Below are 20,560 nucleotides of genomic sequence, written 5' to 3'. Positions count from 1 at the left end.
AACTCCTAAATAACTGGTTTGTAAATAATGTAATACTTAATTTAGAAATGATAAATTGATTATTAATAAAGTATGAAAATACAATTATTAAACACATTATAGATATGCTTATAAATCAAGAATAAAGCAATTATAGCTGTATTTATAAACTACTTACTAATGTCTATTAATGCTTTATAAGTGATGAAATAACTATTAACTAATGCTTAACTAATGCTTCATAGTGTGCAGTTATTATAAAGTGTTACCCTTTTAATTTGTAAACAAGCATCACAAAATTATAGTTAACACCTGTCAATCACACACGTGATTATGTGACAGTGGAGTTTGTGCAATGTCGTGTGTTTGTTTTGGTGTGTCTTACAACTTAACATGTTAATGAGACTTGCAAGGAAATTGGAATCTGTCAGTCAAACTTGTGACCTCATCTGCGACTGAGTCTGTCACTTTGTTAATGACAGAGATGCTTTAACAGATTTTTTTATGCAAAATGTCTTGTGAGTGTGCATGTGTATGTGTGAGCCAGAGGGAAGCAGTCAATGATAAACACACAGAACAGTTTAAGAGCGAGTGCATTTTTGTGGATCTTTAAAATGATGGGTTTGGCCACTGCTGATAACTTGTAATTATAAGGAGACTTGTGGTACTTTAACCTCTAAAAAGAGTCTGAGTGTATAATTCAACATTTATTAACTCTACCCTGCATTTTGGGATGGGAATTCATTATTTGATTACCATGATTTTATGATTTGTGCACCACCCCACCCAGTAAATGTTTAGATTTTCTTTTCTGACCAAAGCTGTGTTAGAAGTAAGATATTTTGTGTATGTTCCTGTCACAGCTAAAAAGGAACTTATCAGAAGGTAGGCTATATAGTTTATGTTCTCTGCACCTCATGAAGGAAGGGCTGAAAAATCCTCTTGTTAGAGGAAACATGAGAGAAGGAAATTAGAATAGAGAGGATGGGGCCGGAGAAACCTGGTCTGTTACCTCCTCCCGAAGTGTTAAGAGGGAAATTTCACGGCTAGTTATTCATGCTGTGATCTCTTCCCCTCCAAATCACAGTGAGAAATTGGCTGAGCCCTAAAGTGACTCTAGCTTGTAGTCTGTTTGATAGAGACCCATGACAGAAGAGAAAATTCAGCTGGAGTCTCTCAAAGGTCTTCTACACTTCGATATAGAGCTTTTCAGTCCAGTTTCTTGTGCCTGAAGCTATTGTCCAAACAACTCTGTTACCAAAATCCAAAACTGGTAAGGCTTTCCCATGAGCCAAAGAGTAGATTTTTCAAGCTCTCTTGCTACCTGATCTCAAACTGGCCTTATTTCAACAAAGCAAACAGAATGCAATATTTTTTCGAAACACGTGGGAAATATTTCTTACTGTAGATTCTGCTATAAATTGTGTTTTATTGGAGCTGCTTGGTGTAAAACCCCAAATGTGCATTTTTCTGCAGTTGACTTCTTATTTGTAACATTTCTTGTCAGCAAGACCTAGAACTATAGCTCACCTCCTGACGGCTTCAACCCACAGCTCAATCACTGGGTCAGTGTCATGAGAGAGGACTTGTTAACCTCGCAAAATGTGACATCATATCCTGGATTTGGCCTGAGGGCACTATAGAGATTCGGTTACATGGAGCTGAGGCTCTCATGAGTCGATGCAAGGCCTTCGAAAGATTGTATCTGGTGTATAAGAGGGAGACTGACATCCAGAAAAGCAGCTAAAGGTGGATGGAAGGCCTGTGTTATGATATTTACAAGTTCACACCTATGTGTTGAGAGTCTCCAGACCACCTGCTCTTCACCGTCAATCACTCTTCTTCAGCTCAAATCATTTTTCATTAACACAGCAGCCCTCCGAGAGACACAAAGACCCTGAGCTGCTGAGCAGCTCCTGCTTGCCAGCCCAAAAATCACTTATTATCTGCGACGCGGAGGTGCTGCGGCGGTCCCATTAGCAGCTGCATTCTCCAGTCCTGTGTGCACACCCCTCCCCCTTATTTCCTCTGTCAGTCACTGTCAAATATCAGAACGTACCGTTCCCTTTGGAGCCTGTCTGCAATTTTCTTTGTAACACCTAATGGGGATGACGTTATCTTTTCAACACTACTGTGTCTCTGCAGAGAATTTTACGGTACAAGCAACCACGGACTTTTGCTGTAACACTGCTTCACCATAAACAGAAAAAAATGAGACATGCAAGGATTAAAAAAAAAATAGGTCGCTTTGGAAAAAAAGTGTCTGCCAAATGCATATATGTAAAAAATGAAATTAAATTGATTGGCTATTTATTATGTCTACATGATGTGTTGTAACTACACCAAGTTGCATGTGAAGATTAGAGCAGAAGGGATTTGCTTCCATTCTGTAAAATAACATTGTTCAGCCAAATTCATTGGAACACCAAATTAAATTTAGCTCGGTCCCTAACTGTTTCCCCAGCCAGAGCAAGAAACAGCATGTGCTGGCTCATAAACAAGTCACGTTTTGATCTTAATTTTTGTTTTTAGTCGTGATTGGAAGCTGCTTCTAAACTAAACATCTGTGAATTAGCTGCCTTGCATTCTGGCTAAAAACAGCTGGCTTCAGAGTAGATATTCATGCCAACGATTAAATGCATTTTCTCACTAACACTGGCATTTTTATGTGTGTGTTTAATTGCGTTAGGCTCATCTGAATTCATTCAGCCTTGAAGTTCATCAATCACACATTCCCAAATGCCCGGAAGTATTCAATATGAAATCTGCCATGTTTGCTCATGGGCACTCAGTTATGCAGCCGGGTAGTTTTGAGCCAATCACATGAGCCCTAAACATCATGACTGATATATTGAAATACAGTGTATGTATGTATGTTTGTTTGTTTGTGTATATATATATATATATATATATATATATATATATATATATATATATGTGACAAGCAGGGCAGGCGAGAGCCGTGAGGGAACAGCGCGAGGCCAGTGACGCGAGTGTTAATGATCTTCACCTGCGAGTTGCACCAGACTCGAGTCTCTCACGGAGGAACTCCGGAAGCATAAAAGGAGGAGCGACGACAGTGAAGGACGAGAGAGGACCAGGCCTGGACTTTATTTTATGTTTTATTATGTTTGTGTGGCCGGCAGACCCTTGTGTACTTTCGTTTTGTATTTGTTTATTTTGAATTAAAGTTTTGTTGAACGTTCGCCGGTTCCCACCTCCTTCTTCCCATACTTACGAACTGTGTTACAATATATATATATATATATATATATATATATATACAGTACAGTCCAAAAGTTTGGAACCACTAAGATTTTTAATGTTTTTAAAAGAAGTTTCGTCTGCTCACCAAGGCTACATTTATTTAATTAAAAATACAGTAAAAAACAGTAATATTGTGAAATATTATTACAATTTAAAATAACTGTGTACTATTTAAATATATTTGACAAAGTAATATATTCCTGTGATGCAAAGCTGAATTTTCAGCATCGTTACTCCAGTCTTCAGTGTCACATGATCCTTCAGAAATCATAATATGCTGATTTGCTGCTCAATAAACATTTATGATTATTTTCAATGTTGAAAACAGTTGTGTACTTTTTTTTTCAGGATTCCTTGATGAATAGAAAGTTCAAAAGAACAGCATTTATCTGAAATACAAAGCTTCTGTAGCATTATACACTACCGTTCAAAAGTTTGGGGTCAGTAAGAATTTTTATTTTTATTTTTTTGAAAAGAAATTAAAGAAATGAATACTTTTATTCAGCAAGGATGCATTAAATCAATCAAAAGTGGCAGTAAAGACATTTATAATGTTACAAAAGATTAGATTTCAGATAAACACTGTTCTTTTGAACTTTCTATTCATCAAATAATCCTGAAAAAAAATATTGTACACAAATATTTTGTACAATTGTACACATTAAATGTTTCTTGAGCAGCAGATCAGCATATTAGAATGATTTCTGAAGGATCATGTGACACTGAAGACTGGAGTAATGATGCTAAAAATTCAGCTTTGGCATCATAGGAATAAATTACTTTGTGAAATATATTCATATAGAAAACAGTTATTTTAAATTGTAATAATATTTCACAATATTACTGTTTTTTACTGTATTTTTAATTAAATAAATGTAGCCTTGGTGAGCAGACGAAACTTCTTTTAAAAACATAAAAATCTTAGTGGTTCCAAACTTTTGGACTGTACTGTATATATATATATATATATATATATATATATATATATATATATATATATATATATATATATATATATATATGTGTGTGTCATATGTGTGACCCTGGACCACAAAACCAGTCATAAGTCGCAGGGGTATATTTGTAACAATAGCCAACAATACATTATATGGGTCAAAAATTATCGATTTTTCTTTTATGCCAACATCATTAGGATATTAAGTAAAGATCATGTTCCATGAACATATTTTGTAAATTTCCTACTGTAAATATATCAAAAATGTATTTTTGTGAGTGGATATGCATTGCTAAGGACTTCATTTGGACAACTTTAAAAGCGATTTTCTCAATATTTAGATTTTTTTGCACCCTCAGATTCCAGATTTTCAAATAGCTGTATCTCAGCTAAATATTGTCCTAACAAACCATACATCAAGATTATATCTTATTTATATCTTATATATCTTATATTACAGGGAAGGAAAAGGTCTATGAGGAGGTGGTCTGAATTACAGAATATTGTTTATAAGCTTGACCTTGTTTCCAATCACAGCCATTCCATTGCAGTCGGCACAGTATCATGGCTTACATTAGTTTGAAAGTCAGACCACTCACTATCTATAGCCAACCACCTGACTGATGACTGGCACCATGGGAGGAAATGAAAGACTAAGCTCATTAAACTATATATTAAGCCATCTTTCCCTCTCTCTTCCTTCTCGCCATCCTCAATTGCTTTGTGTCTCATATCACGTTGATGCTTGCTAAGGATGATAAATTCTCTATTCCACTTGAGAGGCGGAGGTAATGGGGCAGGCCGAACATGGAGACAAAAAGCCTTTCAACAAGGACAAGAGAAAGACACCGAACATGGATACAAACATCTCATTAAACAATCCCATCACCACAGCCGCCCGTCCTGCTCCTTTCGTCTTATCACTTATGATTAAGTGTATCTACTGCAGGTCTTTTAGAATCGGATACGACTGATACACATAATATTTAGCATTTCATGTAAAAGCCTCCATCTAACCCCACAAAGTTGGAGTCCATTTACTTTTTTAGCAGGTCATTTATTATTATTTTTTTTAGGAGCTCTGTGCTGTGTCAGTGTCTGTCTGGAATCAATTAAGCTGTCTCTCACATGCAAGTTCGTTGTGCTGTTCCTTCAGTCACCCTGTTCAGCTCATTCACTTGTTTGCATTTAAAGAATGCCACTGTCTTGTTTATTTTACTTCCTGGCAGTGCCACACTATGATTTATTGCATGCTCTGACCAGTTCCTCAACAGGCCACCCTTTAATGATTATTATCATTACCAGAAGGCTGATCCTCAGTATACCGGATTTGAACCGATTGATTTAATAGACCTTTAAAAGGATGAATTGAAATGAATTACGCAGTATAGTGAGTCCATATTGTGTGTGTTCTTGTATATATGGTTTATGAGGACACAAATGTGTATGATAACAAGGGTATTACAACGTAAACATGGTTAAACATGGTTAACTTCATGTGTCCTTGTAAACCAAATGGCTTAAAAAACATACTAAACTGTGTTTTTTTTGAAATTCAAAAAATGCAGACAGTTTTCTGTGATGGGTAGGTTTAAGGGTTGGGGTAGTGTAGGGGGATAGACTATACAGTTTGTACAGTATACAAACCATTAAGTCTATGGAGAGTCCCCGTAAACCATATATACAAGTGTGTGTGTGTGTGTGTGTGTGTGTGTGTGTGTGTGTGTGTGTGTGTGTGTACTCCAGTGTTTCATTGTTACAGTGGTCTGCTGAGATTTTAAATAAGAGGGCTTTGCCATGTTCAGAGCTATTTTGGTTTAAATGGTGGCTCACTCATGGTAGACGCTGTGTCTGAAGAGAAAAGAGCCTGGAGACACACTGCCTTGGCTTCTCTCTCTATCTCTCTCTCTCTCTCTCTCTCTCTCTCTCTCTCTCTCTCTTTCTACCTCCCTCTCTCTCTGTTCAGTCTGATAACCAATCTGGCAATAACCTATCCTTTCCAACACACCCTGTGATTTAAAACCATGGTAGTAGCAACATAAGCGTGACACACACAAACACACACACACACACACACACACACACACACACACACACACACACACACACACACACAATGTTGGGTTTTTATGTTTTATGGGGACATTCCATAGACATGAATGATTTTTATATTGTAAAAAACTGTATATTATATCCTACCCCTAAACCCGTAACAGAAAACTTTCTGCATTTTTCACAAATTAATATTAATAAAATATGATTTTGTTTTCCTCATGGTGACCAAAAAACTACATATTATTAGTTGGTCAGCTATTGAATTCGAATGGTCCACCTTTGAGTATTAATGAACTGCGTATTTCAGTTAAAGAATACTGTATTGTCATTAATTCTGTCTCTGTCAACATACTATCTTCAGAAATCAGAGCACTTTGTGAAACACTGTACGAAAATATTTACAGTGGCATGAAAAAGTATGTGAACCCCTTGCAGAATCTGTGAAAATGAGAATTATTTTAATAAAATAAGAGGGATAATAAAAAATGCATGTTATTTTTTGTTTAGTACTGTCCTGAGTAAGATATTTTACATAAAAGATGTTTGCATTTAGTTCACAAGACAAAACAATAGCTTAATTTATTAAAATAACCCCATTCAATAAGTATGTGAACCATTGATTCTCAAGTGGTTACCTGATGATCTACGACTGTTTTTTTTTTTTTTTTTTTTTTTTTTTTGTGATGGTTGTTCATGAGTCTCTTGTTTGTCCTGAGCAGTTAAACTGAGCTCTGTTCTTCAGAAAAATCCTCCATGTCCTGCAGATTCATCATTTTTCAAGCATTTTTGCAACCCTTTTGAACCCTTTCCAGCAGTGACTAGGATTTTGAGATCCATCTTTTCACACTGAGGACAATTGAGGGACTCAAACTATACTATGTCCCTATACGCGCATTTCGTCAGTAAAGCTGGTTCCCTGATTACCGCTAAATCGCGATCACCTGCTTTCAAATGGAGCGTCATTTGATAGACAGAGCCGTAGATCACTGACAAGCTACGCAATATCACGTTCATTATCGAAGGCGATTCATCTGCGATAATGAACGCGATATTGCGTAGCTTGTCAGTGAACTACGGCTCTGTCTATCAAATGACGCTCCATTTGAAAGCAGGTGATGGCGATTTAGCGGTAATCAGGGAACCGGCTTTACTGACGAAATGCGCGTGACAATCGCATGTGATATATCGCCCAGCCCTACTTCAGAGTAGGATAGGAACTATCAGAGATGTAAGTGTACGTTGATTGGTCAAATGCATGTCAAACCCCAGCATTTTAAAAAAGCTATAAACATTTTTACTTCACGAACATGGGAAACTGTTGCTTGCAGGGTTGCGTTCTTTTATCCGCCTTGATACTGAAAGTTGTCATAGAAGGTTTTGTCTCTTAGCCCCACTTTTTGCTCTTTCAGTCATGTAGATTATGCGCTTACATTCCATCTCCATTATAACGAAACCCACGACACACAACAAACAGCTCCGATCACGGCATTCTCGCTTAAAGGGTTAGTTCACCCAAAAATGAAAATTCTGTCATTTATTACTCACCCTCATGTCGTTCCACACCCGTAAGACCTTCGATAACCTTCGGAACACAAATTAAGATATTTTAGTTGAAATCCGATGGCTCCGTGAGGCCTTCATAGGGAGCAATGACATTTCCTCTCTCAAGATCCATAAAGGTACTAAAAACATATTTAAATTAGTTCATGTGAGTACAGTGGTTCAATATTAATATTATAAAGCCACGAGAATATTTTCATTCTGAATATTTCAAAACACTGCTTCAGGAAGCATCGGAGCACAAATGAATCAGTGTATCGAATCTGCTGTTCGGAGCGCCAAAGTCACGTGATTTCAGCCGTTGGAAGTTTGACAGGCGATCCGAATCATGATTCGACACAAAAGATTCATAACGCTCCGAAGCTTCCTGAAGCAGTGTTTTGAAATCGGCCATCACTAAATAAGTCGTTATTTTGTTTTTTTGGCGCACCAAAAATATTCTCGTGGCTTTATAATATTAATATTGAGCCACTGTACTCACATGATTTAAATATGTTTTTAGAACCTTTATGGATCTTGAGAGAGGAAGTGTCATTGCTCCCTATGAAGGCCTCACGGAGCCATCGGATTTCAACTAACGTTAACTTAAATATCTTAATTTGTGTTCTGAAGATTAACGAAGGTCTTACGGGTGTGGAACGGCACAAGGGTAAGTAATAAATGACAGAATTTTCATTTTTGGATGAACTAACCCTTTAAAGACATCACTGTTGTTTGCTATCATCTGTGATAAAAATCGTTTTAAAGGGATAGTTCACCCAGAAATGAAAATTTGATGTTTATCTGCTTACCCCCAGAGCATCCAAGATGTAGGTGACTTTGTTTCTTCAGTCGAACACAAATGATGATTTTTACTCATTGAAGTATGTGCGCGAGACATCACTGCCGTTGTCAGAGCACGATCAGACCTCACTAACCGAGTGCTGAACGCAGTTGGACATAGTGGTGTATTAGTATATGTGCCGTCATGAGAGTTTAATTTGGAGTTGTCTGTCATGTTTTTTTTACTCTTATAGATGGAGTTCCCATTGACACGCATTATACGGCTGACAGACGGCAATTTCATTTTTGGGTGAACTATCCCTTTAACGATGTGTGATCTGACATTATCGGGTTTGTCTCTCACACCCAGAGAGTGCACGCATACACTACGAGATGTAGTCTAAAAGGTTAGACTAGTGCGCATACGCATTTATAGTGCTCACTTTCACTTTGTGATTTAATAATAATCAAATTTGTAATATTTACAGACAAGTGATGTCCATATAAAGAGAGAGGCTATCCTCAGAACTCCTTGTATCTACCCTGGTGAGGATGAGGGATGACTAGTGAAGGAGTACATGGTGAGTGTTTGTATGCTTCTATATTTTTTGTATTTTTCTAAAGAACAGGGGAATTTAAATGCGCAGGACAAACAGGCTTTTTTTTTTTTTTTTTTTTTTTAAAGGTAATCATGGCTTGAGTAATCATGTCATGACTGAGTGCTTTTTGTGCTGAATTGGGCTTGAATGGTTAAGTACACATACGTATGTGTCAAAGTGACCAAGTATTTGCAAGTAAACAAGAGTAATTATGTCTTAAGTGAAGGTACAGTTGAGAAAGACAAGGCTAGAGTATAATGGATTGGTGCAGTCAGTCTTAAAGGACAGCATCCAAATTTACCTGCTGTCATCATTAATGCTAATCAAACATCAAAGAGGAGAAAATCTCTCACTGCTCTCTTTTGTAACTTTATTAAGAATAAATATATATTTAATTTACACAGTAAAGACTATGCAATGTTTTTTGATTACTTTATACATTTTATGTAGTATTTCTTTTGCTTGAAGTTTTTTAGGTAGCTCTTTCTTTTCTTCTGTCTTTTTTCTTTTGTGGTTTGTTTTCTTTGCTCTTTTTTATCACTATGTGTTCAGTTTGAGGGTTTAAGGCTAGTATTAGTTTTTTTTTTAATTAATCTGTATAATATTGAATATTGAAATTGGTGATAAGAATTATGAAATTTAAATGGTAATAAAAATTGATATCAATCTCATTTAAAGCAAAAATAACCATATCGTTATCATGATATAAAATTACTCATATCGTGATATAAGATTTTGGTCATATTGCCCACCCCTACTTGTCAAACAGTTATGAACCACAATCAATGTCTAATAACAGTTTCTTTTTATCTAAATATAGGACAGTCAAAGAGAAGACTTCTTGAGAGACACGACAAACATTGCTACGGGCAAGTGCGTGATTAAAAAAGGAGTTCTTGGACATTATGAAGATTTTGGAATTGTTGTTCAAGTAATTCTTTGGCAGATCAAATCTGTTGCACAATCTATGTTCTTAAAGGATTAGTTCACTTTCAAATAAAATTTCCTAAAAATTTACTCACCTCCATGTCAAAGATGTTCATGTCTTTATTTCTTCAGTCGAAAAGAAATAATTTTTGATGAAAACATTCCAGGATTTTTCTCCTTATAGTGGACTTCAATGGCCTCCAAACGGTTGAAGGTCAAAATTATAGTTTTAGTGCAGCTTCAAAGGGCTTTAAACGACACCTTACACTGGTATGTCCTACACCTTCCCTATTGTACTTACGGAACGAACCATGCCAGTTCTGTTTTTTCTGTAAGTTGAATTGGGAAGGAGTAGGACATATAGCGTAAGCTTTTTGAAGAATACAGAAATTTGGTTTTGGCGGAAGCACGTGCAAGGCGATCATTTGTTTATATAAATCATATACAGTTGTATTTTTTTTAGAAAATGACCGATTGTTTTTTCTAGATAAGATTCTTATTCCTCGTCTGGTATCGTTTAAAGCTCTTTGAAGCTGCACTGAAACTGTAATTTTGACCTTCAACTGTTTGGAGGCGATTGAAGTCCACTATAAGTCATCAAAAACCTTAATTTCTTTTTGACTAAAGAAAGAAATTCATGAACATCTTGGATGACATGGGGGTGAGTAAATTATCAGGAACATTTTATTTGAAAGTGAACTAATCCTTTAATTTGGCATACCCAAAAGAACTCAAATATATCAATGAATTTGTTTAGAAAGTAATTATGCAGATGGATTCTGAAAGGGTCTCCCCTAAAATTCTAGGAGTGTAAAACAGTATTACATGAAATGTAAGCAATTTTTTTTAAGAGTTGTGCAGTTTGTAATTCACATATGAGCAATGTTATAAGCGTCAGACCTTTGTTAGCAGTTGCATTCTAATAAATTGTGGCTGGTTATTTGTGTGGCCATTGGCCAATTGTACATGTTTTAAAGGGATAGTTCACCCAAAAATGAAAATTCTGTCATCATTTACTCCTCATAAAGTTGTTCCAAACTTGTATGAGTTTCTTTGTTCTGTTGAACACAAAGAAAGATATTTGGAAGAATGTTTGTAACCAAACAGATCTCGCCCACCATTGACTACCATGGTGCATTTTTGGTTGAACTAACCCTTTAACATTTCTTCAGAACGGATGTTGTAGAAACTGACTGTTATTAAACATGTGTGCTACATTTATTGTCAGTCATTAAAGATAAGTTTACAACATTAATGTCTTTTTGTGTTTGAAAGCCATTTATGGGCACCTCATACAGTCATTTAAAACCCATTTAGATGCTTAACTAGTAGAATTAACATAAATAAATAAATATATAGTAAAATAAATAAGTAGACATGATTAAATAGGGGTGGGATTACTAATTTTTTTAATACTAAGGCCAACTAAATGTGTTAAGTAGAATTAACATTATTAAATAAGGGTGGAATTACTAATTTTTTTATACTAAGGTAACTAAATAAAATTGATTAAGTTCAACCTAATGTGTTTGTTTAAATTTAAATAAAATCAACTGATTGCAACCACTTACGAAAAAAAAAATTGAGTAAATTCAACGAATCATTTTTTTCAGTGTACATACCCCACTACTGGGATGAGTTGTAACACTAGCAGGGGATAGATGCAACACTGAGAGGTAATTTGCTGAAATAACACCCACACTATCCAATTTTTGCATAACCAAAAATTAGCTATGTTTCCAAGATCCACCTACTGTATTTTTAAGTGCATTTTGAGATACTGCATAAAAAATAATGGATGGAAAAACTTGTGCATTCAATTGAGGCAGATATTTTTCTGGTAAGAAGACATGCACATAAACTATGATGGAAATAAATTTACTGAATAAATCCCTAGATACGCAACAACAACAAAAAAAAAAAAGAAAAAGAAAAAAAAATCATCCTGCCTCAACAGAGGATGTGATTGATAACTGGGCTCAGTGGAATCATATAGGGGTTGGTTCAGGTTGTAACATTTTTAATAAACTGTTAAAACTATCCCCACCCCAAACAGCCATAACTGTTTTAGCATGTGGGTTTGAAGTTATCATAAATACAAAGCATCAAATTAAACTAGAGAAACAGCTCATGCAGTGCGTTCTCCGACCGATGGATGTCGCACTTTATTACAGTCGCGTCTTCAGTGCGGGTCCTCTCGGCCACCGTATACACGCAGAGCTGTTGCTAAACTCTTTCCTGGTGTAAATAACAACGTATGATATCCCACAGGTTCGCTTTAATTCAATTGCCTTAACCTTGTGTGATCATGACAGAGTACTCACGCGTAAAGTCCACCAAGCTGGTCCTAAAAGGGTTAAACGACAAGAAGTAAGGCTTTCGTTCTGTGTTGCGTTCATCAAAATATATCGATTCTACAGTTATTGCTCTAATTGATGTAAATAGCTTTGCTGTGTTAGAGTTTTGTTAATATCACAATTATTTCTCCTAATATAAATGACCTGCGACTTTCGTATTGTGCAGAAAGAAGAAAAAGAAGGACAAGAAGAGAAAAAGAGACAATGAAGAGGACAAGCTGGATGTTGTTGGTATGTGCTGTCACTATAGAATTTGACTAGTGCAGTTTATGTCTTTGTAAATGTTGTATGATCTGCCTCACAGCTTTATCTTTGTTTGATGCATGTTATAAGCCTATGTGTGTTTCTGAATGTGTCTCATCAGGAGGATGGTGGTCTGTGAAGAGTTTCGGAGAGATCACAGGCACAGTGGCCATAGAGATGCACAGCAACTCTTATGTTCATGCACTGGACACTGGACTCTTCACTGTAGGAGCTCCACATAAAGGTTCTGATTCTGTTTGCTTCATTCTACTCCTGAAAAGTTGCAATTGCAAGGCAGCTCAGTTTTGCTATATAAAATTCTCCTAGTTCCTATTTTGTGTCTTGTTTAGATTTCGGACACTAAATCATAAAACAAATACATGTATGTTTAAATAATTTAAGAAATTAAGATTTGAAATAAATTAAACACATCTATACATCATATTTCTTACTAGCGCTCACTCAACATTTTTTTTCATTCCAGCGTTTTAACTTATTTTTCAAAATATCGACATGAAAAAAAAGTATTGATTGTGATGAATATCCAAGTGAAACCTCGAACAGGAAAAAGTAGGATGGTACTGTCCATTGGGAATTGATTGGAACAATGTTGTTGATTGACAATATTCCTTAACCCTCTACTGCACACATGTAGATGGCACAAAATATTCCACATCATTTTTTGGTTCATTTGGGAACATTTTATTGGTAAAACATTTTTTGACCCCCACTCCCCATTCTAAAATATTTTTTTTGTTGCCTTAGGGCAACATTGTGCAACAATGGTACAGAATCAAAGATAATAATAATCTTTTGCAAATATGACTTATTTTGTGCAAAAAAAAAAAAAAAACTGAATATTTTAAGTGAACCTCAAGGAACATATATAAATAATAAAAAAATATATGTCATGATGACATTATATAATATGATTTTAAATGTTCCTAAATATTTTTTAAAAATTCTCATGACCAAAAAATGTTCGTCCAGTAATTGCATTCAGTCTGGACCTATACCTACCTGTTAACTTATGTCCGTCCTGCCTGTTAAGATACGTATTTCCATACCTCCCCGCACCCTGCTCGCACAGACATCACACGTCATCAGCGCGTTCCATGTGGCTATGCAGAACTGTAATTAAGAATTAATTCCCTTCTTGTAACACATTATGGCCAATGTGAGGTATTGTCCAAAACATCCTCAAAGTACCCCTTATCGCACAACGTTGCCCTGAGGCAACAAAAAGAAAAACTGAATTTCTGAACATGCAAAATTAAAAAAATAAAAACTTAAAACTTGACACAAGGCTTCTCTACACCTTCATACACACACACACATTGTTTATGTCCAGTTCATGTCATTTTAAATAAGAAGTTATTACTAAAGCAAATAATCTTGCCGCCTTCTCACACCATGTGCTTCTGTGACCATGTGTCAGAACAGGATGTCCCACCTTTAAATGGTGCTTGATAGTGAGTCCCACATCTTACTGGACTGTTCTTTGGTACTTTCTCGAACTTTCTAGTTGGTTGTTGTCATTTAAACTTTCCGTTGTCTGAGGGCAACGCTGTGCTGTAGAGGGTTAAAAAAAAAAAAAAAAAAACAAGAATTGTCCATTTCGATGTCATGATTACTTAAAAAAGTTATAGGCTAGTTGAGCAAATTATTAGTGATTTTTAGGTTACAAAGAATGTCCACAGTCAAAAAATCTGTATCTGGAGAACTTTTGTGGCATCAGCTTTGTTACAGTGTGTATTTGAAACGGCTATAAACAGCTTTGTTACATTTGTATTCCTCTACAAAATTAACTGTACATGAAATCAATTCAATTCATTGCTGTTTACTGGCAAGACTTAAAGTAGCCACAGCACTAAAATGGAGAATTTCAGACAGAGGGTTAAAATGAGGGAAGATAATAATAATTACCGTAATTTCACGAGTTCGTTTCCACATAAAATCTTTAAGCTAATAAGGTTAAGCGTATTTGGCTTGCTGTCCGCTGTGGAGGGGCTCAAGGAAGCAGCTTCAACTCGAGCTTGGATATACCCCCCCAGGGACTACTAGTGCCTGGAAGAGGAGTACGATAGATGAGATGCCTAATTTATGTGGTGGAGTTGGGGAGGTGGAGGGATATCGAAACAACTGATGCCAGAGCAGGCTGAGTAGCTGCTTATATGCTCTGGATGTAATTGAAAGATTAGGGTTCCCTCCTCTTGAGATTATGTTTGAGTTTCACTAATTGAAAGATTTTCACTCCTCCCAAAATTATGTTGTGAACTTCACTAAGAGATGGCATCCCGTGACGTTCTACTCTTGCTATTCTAGCTGGCTATTGCGAGCCTCTTCAAAACATCCTACCCTGCCCCACGAGGTAGGGCCTTAAAAACATCAGCCAATCGTTTATGCGATTATCGCGTAAACGATTGGCCCTCTGGCTTGTCAATCACTGCCGTGACGTTCCTTGTGAGAGACGTGTGCGGATTGGCCCTCTGGCTTGTCAATCACTGCCATGACGTTCCTTGTGCAAGACATGCACGGCCGCGCGCTCCAGTAACTTTCCACACTCCACAGGCGCCGCATGCAATGTTTTTGTCAGGAGACAGGAGTAACAACTGCAGATTATGAGTTACCTGCGGTGAGTCCGACATAATGAATCCACTAACACAACACAGCGAATGCCGGTGGTAAACACTCGTGTTCCAATACTCGTGCACGAGTTTTGGGAGGCGTTCCCTCGAAATGAGCTGTGAAGGAGGGGGGCTGTTCTTACGCATGCGCTCATTTCAAAAACTCACTAACAGTCTTTGGTTTCTCAGTCGACGAAAAGATCCTCTGTATCACCTTTAAATAAATGAACCGCTGCTTACAGCTTATGACGCACAAGTGCATTAATATAATGGTGAGATTTGAAAGAAGAAAATGTTAGTTTAAATGAACTAGTCTAGGTCCTTTATTGGAAATAAAATGTTGCGTTCTTAAGGCCTATGTTTTAAAATACACTTTACACAATATATTTGCAGTCTTTTCAGGCAACAGGAAATTCTTTCTGTGCAATTATACTGCACTGTATTTTTTACGCCATGCCGTGTGGCTTTTATATTGCCTTTTAAATTGAAAAGGTCCCTCTAATAGCGCGGAACAAATAAGTCTCAAAAGTAGAGATGACTAGGTGCTGCTGTTTCTCTGTTGCTCTCAGTATGGAGGGATTTAAAAACCTGAATAATGTTAGGGATCGTCAGTTGCTATTACCGCAGCCGTTCATGCAAAGCACAGAGCAATTTCATAGTTGAGTCACCAGAAGGAGTTGTTTACGATTGTTTTCTTTCCAGCTTCATTTTCTGCTTTTCGCTGACCGTTGGCTGTAAGGATCAGTCTCTACATCACTCTGGAAGCACCATTGAATTTGTGCACACTCCCTAAAATCAATTTAATTTAGTGGTTGAGACCTGAAATTAGGAAATGAATGACTGTAACTGTTGTTGACACCCACTTCATGACCAATGCATCTGTATGATTACCACACTTCTCCAGGCAAGAAATCTGCTAGATGCGCACACACACACACACATTTTTGGAGCATATCACTGGAATGCTCTTGCAATATTCAGTATCTTTGATAATGCATGAGTTCATCATGTCCACAGCAGGTGGAATAGAATATCAGCTTTCAGATCTCTTTTGTTCAGGCAGTCATGGTTGAAGAAAAAAGTACTATTAAAATACTGCTAGACTCATCAGTATAATAAATTATTGTTGGGGGTAGTTTATAGATCTACAAGGCCTTTCTTTGTATTCAGTATTCTTATAGCAGATCTTTTCAGTTTTGTTTCATGTTATTATAATTATTTTGCCATAACTTTGATGCCATGGAAATTATTCAGTTATATTTGAGACATCTGGGGTCAGTAAGATTTTTTTTGTTTTTTGTTTTTTGAAGGAAATTAATAGTTTTATTCAGCAAGGATGCATTTAAAATTATCAAAATTGACAGTAAAGACATGTATAATGTTACAAAGAAATGCTGTAGTTTTAACTTTATATTCATAAAGAATACTGGGGAAAAAAATCATTTTCCACAAAAATATTAAGCTTCACAACGTTTTAAACATTGATAAGAAGAAGAAATGTTTCTTGTGCAGCACATTTATACGTACATTTATAACTATACTTTGTATTATACTACCTTGGCATTAAAAACTAGGATATGCTGCTTTCTAATAGAACGGCTGAGGGAGTGACGGCAAATTTGACATCTTCCTCTTTTGTAAAGTCATAGAATCGCTATCATGGATTCTTTTCCTATTGTAGCAAATAGGAATGCGTAAAAATGATAGTTTCCATTTACCAGTATAGAAGTTTATTTGTAATAATACTTGTAATATTTCACTATATTACTTTTTACTGTATTTTTGATCAAATAAATACAGCCTGTGAGCATAAGAAACTTTTCAAAAACACTTTTCTTTTTTTTTTTTTTACCAACTCTGAACGTTTTAATGGTAGTGTGTATATGCAAGTTTACAAATATATATATGCCTTATGTTTACAGAGGATGAAGGTCCAGATCCTCCTGAACAGTTCACTGCCATCAGACTCTCAGACTCCAGGTAAAGAGCATATCCATATCCATAACTAGGTGTCCTGAGTAGGGATGGACACATGAAGTTTTTTTTTTTTTTTTTTTTTTAAAGGCTGCAACCACTAACAGCACCTTTTAAATGTATAATCATATGCACCATGTATTACAGTGCCCTCCACTAATATTTGCACCCTTGGTAAATACGAGCAGGGGTGGCTGTGAATATAAATCTGCAATCTTTATCCTTTTGATCTTTCTTTCAAAACATTATAATATTCTAACTTTTTATTGAAGTAAAACAATGGAAAGTGGGGGGAAAATCTCATTATGAAATAAATGTTTTCTCTAGTTTCATGTTGGCCACAATTATTGGCACCCAGTTATTATTATTGGTACCCGGCAACATTCTTTTGCCAAGATAACAGCTCATCTATATCTTCACCTATAATGCCTGACCAGTTTGGAGAACAGCTGACAAGATATCAGAGACCATTGCTTTATAAAGAATTTCTCCAGATCCTTCAGATTCCAGCTCCATGTTGGTGCTTCTTCTCTTCAGTTCACTCCACTCATTTTCTTTAGGGTTCAGGTCAGGGGACTGGGATGGCCATGGCAAAAGCTGCATTTTGTGCTCAGTGACACATTTTTGTATTGATTTTGATGTTTGTTTTGGATCATTGTCCTGATGGAAGATCCAACCACGGCCTATTATTGGATTTCAAGCAGAAGTGGTCAGGTCCAGTTTTTTTTTTTTTTTTATATATGTATTTTGGTATTTGCTAGAATCCATGTATCTGAACAAGACGTCCAGGACCTCCAGCAAAAAATAGGCCCACAACATTAAAGATTCAGTATATTTGGACACTGGGTACTTTTTATCCCTTTGTGCACCAAACCCATCTGGTGGGTTTGCTGCCAAAAAACTTTTTTTTTTTTTAGTTTCATCTGACCATAAAAGCCGGTCCCATTTGAAGTTTCAGTCTTGTCTGACAACTGAATATGCTGGAGTTTGTTTCTGGATGAGTGAGGAGGATTTTTCTTGAAACCCTCCTGAAAAACATGTGGTGATGTAGGGGCTCTTTGATAATTTTTTTTAGGCTTTCTGAGACACAAGACTCAACTAATTTCTGCAATTCTCTAGCTGTGATCCTTGGAGAGTCTTTGGCCACTCAAACTCTCCTCCCCACCGTGCATGAGAACGATTTAGACACACGTCCTCTTCCAGGCAGAATTTTTCGAATGAAAGATCAAAAGGATAAACAATGCAGATTTATTTTCACAGCCACCTTTGCTCATGTTTACCAAGGGTGCCAATATTAGTGGAGGGCACTGTATTCTATAGGTAATTAAATGATTTTTGAATCGAGCATGTGATGTGACTAAATTTTATCATCTGTTTTGCTGGTTTCTAGGATAGCGCTGAAGTCAGGCTATGGGAAGTATTTAGGTATAAGCTCAGACGGTGTTGTGATTGGTCGATCAGATGCCATCGGCTCCAGAGAGCAGTGGGAACCAGTGTTTCAGGATGTGAGTGAATCTGGCAGTCAAATCAATTCACCAGTCACACTGAAAATAATATTGGTACATTTGGCTAAAAAGTTTTGAATTCAGCTTTTATAATTTCATTTCTTTTTGTTTTTTCTTGTTTTCTGTAGGGTAAATTGGCCTTACTTGCTGCAAACAGTAGTTTTATCTCGTACAGTGAGGATGGAGACATAGTGGCTAAAAACAAGACAGCTGGAGATGAGGAGATGATCAAGGTGAAGCTCTCCTGAACTCAGCCAACAACAAGATGAATTGATTTTTTTTGTTGTTGTTGTTGTAATCTGAAGAACATCATAATTCACAGACAATGTATTTTATCTGAACACAAGGCTACTGCTGTCAAATTACACTTGACTTTTTCCTGGAATAAAGATCAACATTATTTTTCATGCTTATCTGTCCTCCACAGATCCGTTCATGCACAGAAAGAGAAGAGAAGAGAAAAGATGACATTGCAGATGAAGACAGGGGTAATGTCAAGAACTGTGAGATCAACTATGTGTGAGTGCTTGCATTTATTACAAGGCCTGACACGATTATTGATTGATTGTCTAATCGTGGTTATTCTGTCTAATCACAATTATTTGAGATAACCACAATAATTGTGCAGTTTAAATTTTTAAACACATTTTGCCAAAGAATATTAAAAAATACAGTTGTAAATAAAGATAGACAATCAAAGTCTTTCTTCAAATTATATTAATTTAATTTTTACAGCATCAAAGTAATAAAATAATAATTATATTATATTGTTATACAGTTCCAATAACGTCACTTACACTGTAAGTGACATGAACAAAAACCAGAATTAAATCATTATGACAATTAAACGTCAGCACAACATTCATGATTGTGACAGGCCTGTTTATTACCTACAGTAAGATTCAGAAGTTGTGCTGTTTATTTAAGCATTCAGTAAAGTAAAATGTTTATGTGAATGTTTGCCTACAGGAAGAAGTTCCAGAGTTTTCAGGATCGGAAGCTGAGGGTGAATGAGGAAGACAGCGGTTCTCTGAAAAAAGCCAGAACAGATGGAAAATTCCACGAGGCACTGCTGGACAGGTAAGACCTCTGACGTCAGGAGGAAAAACCTCATACTGAATAATAAATGAGCACAGCCTGCTAATTTAGCTCATCCTCAGATGGAAGAGAAGGTGGCATGCCTTGTTGATATTCCCTATTGGATGATTTATTATAGAAGATGGTGTATGAAACATTGTGAATATGCTAACATTTCTACATTATTAATAATGTTTTTCTTTTCTTTTTTTTTTAGGAGAGCAAAGATGAAGGCTGACAGATACTGCAAGTGAAACCAGGATTTTTTTTTTTCTTTTTATGCTTTAATTTTGTTGTCATGGAATCTCTGCCATTTTTATAAATAAACTGTTCACAAGAAAATGTTTTTTCCCTCTTTTTAAAAAAAAAAACAGTTAATATTGTTATTAGAGATGAAGTAATTTGTGTAATATTGAATTGTAAATGTGATTAATTTCCTTAATTAAATGGATTGTCATTAAAAAATCTCAGTTGTTTAATCAGTCATATTTTAATTATAATAAATTTTACAGTACATAGAATGAATAAAATCTAAAACATGGTTATTCTTCATCAGTGTTGATTTTGTAGGCTTTTGATACGTGGCCTATATGAGAATATTATTAATGTTGAGCCGCATTTGAAGATGTAATTCATCCTGTGCAGCAACTCTGTTGTCTGTTCACTGAATATT

General features: G+C 36.1%; 1 protein-coding gene across 1 annotated transcript; it reads left to right on the top strand.

The window, feature by feature from the left end:
• The first annotated feature begins 12,283 nt into the window (after nt 1-12,283).
• On the top strand, nt 12,284-20,352 carry frg1 (FSHD region gene 1). The gene is made up of 9 exons (XM_048197454.1): nt 12,284-12,474; nt 12,628-12,692; nt 12,826-12,948; nt 17,254-17,311; nt 18,696-18,810; nt 18,939-19,043; nt 19,238-19,329; nt 19,780-19,890; nt 20,105-20,352. Exons 1-9 carry the CDS (start codon nt 12,413-12,415, stop codon nt 20,139-20,141), a joined length of 768 nt encoding a protein of 255 aa, XP_048053411.1. The 5' UTR covers nt 12,284-12,412; the 3' UTR covers nt 20,142-20,352.
• Nucleotides 20,353-20,560: the final 208 nt, after the last annotated feature.

The sequence above is a fragment of the Megalobrama amblycephala genome, linkage group LG7 (genome assembly GCF_018812025.1).
Source record: "Megalobrama amblycephala isolate DHTTF-2021 linkage group LG7, ASM1881202v1, whole genome shotgun sequence".
Taxonomy (NCBI): Eukaryota; Metazoa; Chordata; class Actinopteri; order Cypriniformes; family Xenocyprididae; genus Megalobrama; species Megalobrama amblycephala.
This window is presented reverse-complemented; position numbering and strand designations above follow the sequence as displayed.

Excerpts from the sequence above, each read along its gene's own strand:
- frg1 (XM_048197454.1), top strand. The coding sequence starts at position 12,413 with ATGACAGAGTACTCACGCGTAAAGTCCACCAAGCTGGTCCTAAAAGGG. Across the intron at positions 12,949-17,253 it reads TGTAGGAGCTCCACATAAAG|AGGATGAAGGTCCAGATCCT; the intron begins GTTCTGATTCTG and ends TTATGTTTACAG. Across the intron at positions 17,312-18,695 it reads ATCAGACTCTCAGACTCCAG|GATAGCGCTGAAGTCAGGCT; the intron begins GTAAAGAGCATA and ends GCTGGTTTCTAG.